Below are 8,096 nucleotides of genomic sequence, written 5' to 3'. Positions count from 1 at the left end.
TGTTCATGCAAGTATTGTTTCGTGCGGCTACATGAAGTCGTGACGGCATTTTGGTGATAGCTATGAGAGAGAGAGAGAGAGAGAGAGAGAGAGAATAAGGTTCTTCATCTGTATTTTTCTTAGACATGGCTAACAGATGTCAGGCTCTCTTCGGTGATGGACTTCATGAGAGTGTGCTTTGCAGAAATTTGGGGGGATCAATGTTAATAGGCAGCTAAAAAGTCCGCGGGACTGAAGTTGGCCGAGCGAATTAGACGAACATTTCGCCCCCGAGACTAAAGTTCGAAAGTCCGTCGCGAAAGAGATTCCATGACAGGACGTCTCCCTCCTTCCATGCCGCGGAAAAACGTCTGGACTCACTTTATCTTAAACTGATGTTGTACATCTGCTATGGAGGCTGTTCCTGGTAAAAGAGCTCGTTTGCTAGGATAGTCGATGTCACAATGCGCAGCTTGAGATTCATGGTTAAGCTACATGGTGCAAGTTTGATGACCTTGAGGTCACCTATCTAGGGTATACCACTCACTGTATCTTAAATTCCCTACTTACAAGAAATGTCTGGGCTCGTCTTCGACACCGCATGAACATAGTAAAGATTAGATTGTTACAGCATTTTCTTTTTTTCTTTTTTTTTACAACTTAGGTTCTCTCATCAAAATGCTGCTATATGAGACATCTAAGTTATCACAATATTTAAGGCTACGATGTAATGACTTTGTGTTTAGCCGCACAACTTACTAAGTTGCAAAATCACGCTAACATGGCAATTTTTAATAATACTATTATTTTTTTTATTTTTTATTTTATTAAAATATTGTTAAAAATTGCATTGCCATGTTAGCGCCAACCAACTAAAGTTGGCCGGATGGATTGAATTGACATGATTACAATAAATTTAGAACTTTTTTTGTTAATTTTCCCCACATGTGTATCGTTTTGGTATGATTCTAGCTCTATAGCATTCGTTTGAAGAAAAGAAATATATTCCAAAAGATCAATCTTTCTTTTAGGCACTAGTTGTTTCGCGGGAATTGCGAGGTTTTGGAAAAATATTTTTCAGAAATTTATTTTCCAAAAAATGACAATGTTTTTTGGTGTTTAGCTAAACTATGAAAAAGATGTGGAAATTATTTTCCTTCGTTTGGTATGGAAAATTGAATTTAATTTCCACCATACGGGCATAGACTCCTTTTAATAATTTTTTGTTTTCTTATCCTTTTAAATTCAAAATTTTCAATTATTTATCTTTATCTTTTTTCCCTTTTCTTCTTCTAGCTTCGGCCGGTCGCATGCAAGCTCAAGGCTCAACTAGTCCCGACAATCTAGCCCGTGAGCCCCGAGCCCGAGCTCACCATTATCGACGAGCTCCGGCATTGGCCGAGCTCAAAGCTCAAGGCTCGGTGCTTGCCAACCTAGATTTGGCGAGCTCGGTGGCGAGGCCGGATCTTGTCCCGATGGCTAGGCCGGAGTTCTTCGGCACGCATTATGGCCGATCGTCAAGCGATTCGCCATCGCCCGGGTCCACGATGGCCGGAGGAGGGAGGAAGGAGGGAGAAGGAGAAAAGAAACAAACTTTAAAAAAATAAAAAAAAAAATAATAATAATAATAATAAGAGAAAATATAATTTTTTTATTTTTAAAATAATAAATAATGAGTGAAGATAAAGTAAAAATAATAATTATAAAGAAAGGAAGTGTGAAAGAGAGAAAAAAGGAAAGATGGGGAGAATCCTCTTCACAGGAGGAGAAAACATTTTTCTCACTTTTGAAGGTTTTTTCTATGAGTGGAAAACATTTTCCTAGAATAGCTTTTATTTTCTGCGAACCAATCGTTAGAGAATCTATCTTGAAAATTATTTTTCACAAAACAAGCGGAGCCTTGGTTGTTGAATGCTCAAGAGTTCTACAGGAGATGCTTTGGGAGAAAATGAACCCCAAGGATATATGAACTTTCATCATCACCCATAGCATTAAGGCATTAACATTTAATCACCCATCAATACCCTTTTATGGATCTTAGTTGAATTAACCTTTGACTATCACCGAATAGGAAACGTACGTGATGTGAATTTAAGCCCCACCAAATGTTTCAGTCACCGTTCCCATGCTCGCCGGAACTTGGATCCCCGGCTTGCCGGAACTTGGATCCCGGCGTCCCTGGATAGGTCCGGTGACTCAAGCCCAGCGTTTAAACGAGAAAATCAACATGCTTATCAGTTGAGCGACCTTTATGGGGATAAATGATGACAGTTAATACAGTTTATTTTCTTGGGTGGGCCATAATTAGGGAAATATCTGGATCTGAAATGCTAATGTGCCTTGGTTTTGATCGTGTGTTTCGTTAGATTTTCCAATATTGCAGAAGTCAAGGCCATCGAGGCAAGGCAAGCTGGGGCAGAAGTTGCTGATTGAACTTGGGCGTACTGAAAAATTATCAAAAAAGTCTTAAATTTTTTGCACTTTTGTCAATTCAGTCCTAAATTTTTAAGTTTGCCGCTTCAGTGCTAAACCTTTTTCTTTTTGTTTATTAGTCCTAATGACCGCAAGCACAACTTGCTTGCGTGGACGTAGGCTGTCCTACGGGACATCGTCAGCGCCGACGTAAATAATTTTTAATTGTCATTTCAATATTTTTTCCTTTTTTCTATTTTCTTTGTCCTTATTTTTTTTATTTTTTTTCCTTTTCTTCCCCACCCTCAACCATTGCCGATGTGAGGCAAGGGCCGCCCTCGCCAAAGTCGGGCCGGGGCAGACGGGGGCTTCCCTTGCCCGTCCGGGCGATAGCCACCCTCGCCAGAAGCCGGCAAGGGTCGAGGGCGGAGAAGAAAAGGAAAGAAAAAGAAAAAAAATAAGGACAAAGGAAACAGAAAAAAGGAAAAAATAAAAATAAAATATTGGAAAATTATTAAAATAATTATTAAGCACTATCCACGTGGATGCCGGCGATGCCATGTAAGACGACCAACATCCACGTAAGCGATTTTCGGCCAATAAAACTGAATCGGTAAAAGGTGAAAAGGTTGAAGAATAGGCAAACTTAAAAGATTTAGAATTGAACCGATAAAAGTTTAAAATGTTTAGGACTTTTTTTGTAATTTTTCAATATTGCAAAAGTCAAGGCCATCGAGGCAAGGCAAGCTGGGGCCATTACAGAGTCGGTGCAGAAGTTGCTGATTAAATTTGGGCACTCCGCACTCGCACTGCTGATTGCTGATACACAGCAACGAACACCAACCTTACTAACAATTGGCATTTATGTTTTGCTTTGCACTTTAAATGGGCATTGAATTTGGTAGTTGCATCGGTGATGATAGGGATGAGCAAGGGGGCGGGGCCGGCAGGCGATCGGTTCTCGACCTTGTCGGGATGGCGGCATTGTTATCTAGGATGGGACCAACCTGGACAACTCCAAAAAGTCGACTTCAACTGAGAACCAGGTCCCCTTTCTTGAAACTATAGTGATTCCAAATTTACGTAAGCCCAACCAATGAAGATTGTGCATCACAAAGAACAAGAAATCATGCACTGAACTGCAGGAGCAAGGGGAACCAATACGTTAGCATCGCAGTGCAGTGTTACAAAAAGTGTTCACATAATAATGCTACTTCGTAACTGGTGGGAAATCCCGCATGAAGCACTAGAAGGCCAAAAAGAAGCGGTACCACGCCAGTGCTTGCCTTGCCAAGCCAACCTGCGTGGGGTGCCAAGGCCCGAAACAGAGTCCAAGCACATAATGTGCGCTCCTTGCTCTCGCCCTCTATAGGAAAGTGTCATGATTAGGAGCCCTGATCCCATACGTCATCGTCAAGACCAATGAAATAGAATACGAGATGTTTGGATGAGACTAACCCTGTACGAGTTGTGTGCAATGATAATGGCATCCGAATGAGCTGCAAATTTCAAAATCTTGAATAACTAAGAAGCAAGCTCACAAGCTGCTAATCCAATGACAGCAAAACATAATGCCCACTCCACGACCCATAGTGCAGCAGGCAAGCCTACCCAGGCACAGCCCATAGCGTGCCAGCCAGACCATCCGAAGGCAGCTGAGCCATTCACCGCACATAAAGTCACATTGTGCCTCAAAAGTTCAGCAACTCCATCAAATTATGATAAATAGCACTCTCGCATCTACTCAAAGGGAAGGCCCAAAGAATTCGCACAGATGAAGTTATGCATGGCAACCAACAGCTATGACATCGTGGATGGAACAGAATCAGCTACAAATCACTAGATTGAGGACCAGTGTACATGAAAAATAATGGCAAAAACCAAAGATTACTTGGCCACAAAACCAAAACAACCATGCGTCATGTGAAACAAAAATTACTTTCAACAATTTAAGACAGAATCCTAAGTCTTCAAGACTACTCGAGAAAAGACAAAGAAAAGGCTGACTGACAGTTCCTCGAACTAGTAGCGCCCAGTGCCCCAAACCCTGATCACCCCATCATTGTAGCCACTAAACAAGGTGCTTCCATCTGCACTCCAGTTCAAGCTCGTGCAGTATATAACCTGCAATTCCCAAATGTAACAATCCAAATGATCAAAATCATGTTCATCATTCATACATAACTACCACGTCGAAAATTTATGGAAGTTAATATATCTCAGCCACTATGATTGTTCTGACAATTGTCATTTATTTGACCACAAAGAACAGAATTCAGAGTGCAAAGAATGATGAGCAGGAGAAAAATTGCCGCGATACTGATTAGATCCTCAATCAATCCATCATGTCACAGAGTTTAGCCAAAATAAATCACATCCTTTCAAGAAATAAGCCCAACGCCCAGAAGACGACGCCATTGCACCATATGACTACTGAAAAATGCACAAACAAGTGCCACATAATACAGCATTACTGAGACCATTATCATTTCTTAAATTTATTAATATGCAAATGCACTCTGAGCAAAATTCCCAGTCCAGACATGACCATAAGATAGATGATAGATGCTACGTATCCTCAAATTGCAATGAAAATGGACAGGACAAAGTTCAAAGTACAGGAGAGAAAAGTTTAAGGTCTAGCCAACAAGCATGGAAGAAGGATTAAAAAGTGTGACCACATCAGACATCCGTGGATGCAAAAATTGATATACTCACACTAGACAGCCGACATTAAGACAGAGAAGAACTGGAAACCAAAACGTTAGTCTGGAACTTTACCTTCTTATTTGAAGCAGCTGTCGTGGTTCCGTCAGTTTTGTCAGCTTCATTCTTCAAATCAACCCTCAAATCTTCGACAATACTCTTGCTTTCGAGGTCCCAGATTTTAATACTATTCTCAGTAGCAGCACAGAGCCAGTATCTATTGGGGCTGAAGCAAAGAGAGTGAATTATAGCACCAGCCTCCAGATTATACAGCCTCTTGCCCTCTGCCAAGTCCCACAACAAAATCACTCCATCCTTGCCACCACTAGCGCAGAGTGACCCATCAGGAGATACGGCTACCGTATTCACATAGCCATTGTGTCCCATCAAGGTGTTCCTAAGCTTGCAATTGGTCAAGTTCCAGACCTTGATGGTTCGATCCCATGAAGCAGATACAATAGTGGGTTGCAGCGTGTTGGGACTAAACCTCACGCAGCTGACCCAATCCGTATGAGCATCACCCTCCTGAATTGTGTACTTGCACTCTCCTAACGTATTCCACAGCTTGATGGTGCGATCGCGAGATGCCGAGACAATCTGACGATTGTCAATGGAGAATGCCACGGAAAGCACATCCTTGGTGTGGCCCACAAACCTATAATAGACCCACCAGCACAAAATTGACGGTTTCACATTTGGGAAGAACTCTCACGAAAAAGAACTCAATTGGCGAAATTCAGTCACAATTTTCGCTATAGTATACTTAACGAAAGGCCCGTCATACGAATCTAATTCTAACAGGACGTAGTGTCACCACTCGTGACAAGACTTGCATCACAACCAACGAGTTTGCCCTTTTTCAATTTCAGCCAGCAATATCACTAAGCAAAAGACCTTACTCTCATTCCACTGCACAAAATTTCGGCTTCTATTGCCAATAAACGTTCTGTCTGAGGAAAACGGCATTACATGTGAAAGGACTATCCCCAACCATAAATCTAAGTATCGCGAAAATAATTAGCTGGGACATATTTGCAAGGAAACATTCTAATTAAAAGCACTCCAGCATTTACCAGATCAGACTACACTGCACTCTACGCATGAACACAGGAAACCGATCCAGAGAAACAAAGCATCATCCATTAAACATATCGATACGCAAAGATCTAGAAACCAACCTGCGAGCGGATACACCGGTTGCGAGGTCCCAGAGGCGGAGCTCCCCGTCCCAGGATCCGGAGAGAGCGAACTGGCCGTCGGAGGAGAGGACGACGTCCTGTACGAAGTGGGAGTGGCCGGTGAGCCTGCGGCGCGGGACACCGTAGACCTTCTCCTCCTTGGTGAGGTGCCAGAGGATGATGGACTTGTCGCGGGAGGAGGTGACGACCATGTCGGAGTTGTCGATGGGGATGGCGATGGCGGTCACCATGTCGGTGTGGGCCCTCATCGTGCCCTTGAGGATCAGTCCCTCCGCCATTGCTTAGGGTTCCGAGGAGGGGGTGTGCTGCTTCGGGGTTTTTCTTCTTCGGCGAGCGAGGATATCGTTGGAGGCAAAGGCGCTACCAGAGAGGAACAGATTTCATGGGATGGAAGCGACGTTATATACCCCCCTCCTCCCCCAAGGGAATTAGGGTTTTGCGGCGAAAGTCGCTGCTCGTGTTGAACCAACTTATATTAATTAATTAACATCAAATCAAGATGACATTAAAATCCCTTTTTCAGAATATATACAAATGGATAATAAAGTCTTGATTAGACTCGCGCATTGGTTAGGCTCAAGCCCGGTTGACTCCCGCCCGAACCTTCGGAGGTCCTCCTCAAACCCGTCTGGTCCAGTTTCCGAGCGCCCCCTCCATGAGCTGAGGATTTTCGTGGTTCGATTTGGAGATACCTTATGACCAAATCGAACTCTTCGATTTTGGAAAAATCTCAATCCAGTATGAAATAAACAAATTTACAACTCATACCAACCGACAAGTCATGTTAAAAGTTCAATGTCTAATACATGTTTAGACTATCTAACTTCGGCATGGAATGGAAGTTTGAACAAAAGGAAACAACTATTCATGCGTGCTTATTGAAAATTAGGAATCAACTGTAATTATCATAATAAGAAAGATCGTACAAAACTCTTCCGCAAATATTATCTGAGAACAAAAAAATCAAACCAAACCATTAGACCGAACACGTCGATTCAGTTTGGCTCGATTTTTCGGTATTTGTTTTTTTATGAATGCCCCTAGATGGGCAGCTCCTCCAACGGGGTCACCTTTTTCAGTTCTCATTTTATGAGAGTATGAAAATAATTGTAGGGCTTTTATGTTATGTTACTATATTATGAATTTGTGCATATTTGATCGTATTAGCATTTATAAACTTTAATTGGCAAAGTAAGATTAATAATAAAGCGTGATGGACAAGTCGGGCCTGGCATTGAATTTTACATGGGCCGGCCCATTTGTTGGGCCGCCCGTTAATCGGATTTGATAATAGCCAACCCTTTCCTTCGTTACTTTTTCCCGGTTTTCTCTTTTTAGCAATTCAAGTGATATCTCGAATAAGAGTTCCTACCTCGAAGTAAGTTCATTCTCACAAATGGAAAAACAAAACCCCAAAAAAAAAAAAAAAAAGGACACGCCCAACCATCGAGGTCCGCCTTTGCCATTGCCGGGTAGACACTGGATGGATTTCACAGCTATGGCTCAAACTGGATATTCACACCGTAGCGGAGATGGAACCAGGACTTGTACGGTAATGTTCGGAAGAGTGGCTACCTTCGAGAAGACAGTTCATCTAAGGGTCCGTTTGTTTCACGAAAAAATGAACAACGCGAAAAACATTTTCCCCGAAAGATATCGCTTTGAACGCTCAAATTAATTATCGAGCGGGAATTTTGTTTGTTAGTGACAACAAATTATGTCCAGGAATTCTCGTGGATAATAAAGATATTTTTTTTATTTACGATTATAAGCGATGCAAACGATCATTTTTAAAAGTAC

General features: G+C 42.1%; 1 protein-coding gene across 1 annotated transcript; it reads right to left on the bottom strand.

Moving 5' to 3' along the window:
- Positions 1-4,206: 4,206 nt before the first annotated feature.
- Positions 4,207-6,682, bottom strand: LOC115734995 (guanine nucleotide-binding protein subunit beta-like protein). Its single transcript, XM_030666039.2, has 3 exons — positions 6,276-6,682; positions 5,173-5,752; positions 4,207-4,515 (listed from the first exon to the last, which is right to left on the bottom strand). Exons 1-3 carry the CDS (start codon positions 6,572-6,574, stop codon positions 4,414-4,416), a joined length of 981 nt encoding a protein of 326 aa, XP_030521899.1. The 5' UTR covers positions 6,575-6,682; the 3' UTR covers positions 4,207-4,413.
- Positions 6,683-8,096: the final 1,414 nt, after the last annotated feature.

The sequence above is a fragment of the Rhodamnia argentea genome, chromosome 7 (assembly GCF_020921035.1).
Source record: "Rhodamnia argentea isolate NSW1041297 chromosome 7, ASM2092103v1, whole genome shotgun sequence".
Lineage (NCBI taxonomy): Eukaryota > Viridiplantae > Streptophyta > Magnoliopsida > Myrtales > Myrtaceae > Rhodamnia > Rhodamnia argentea.
Note: the sequence above shows the minus strand (reverse complement) of the source record. Positions and strands in the feature narration are given on the sequence as shown.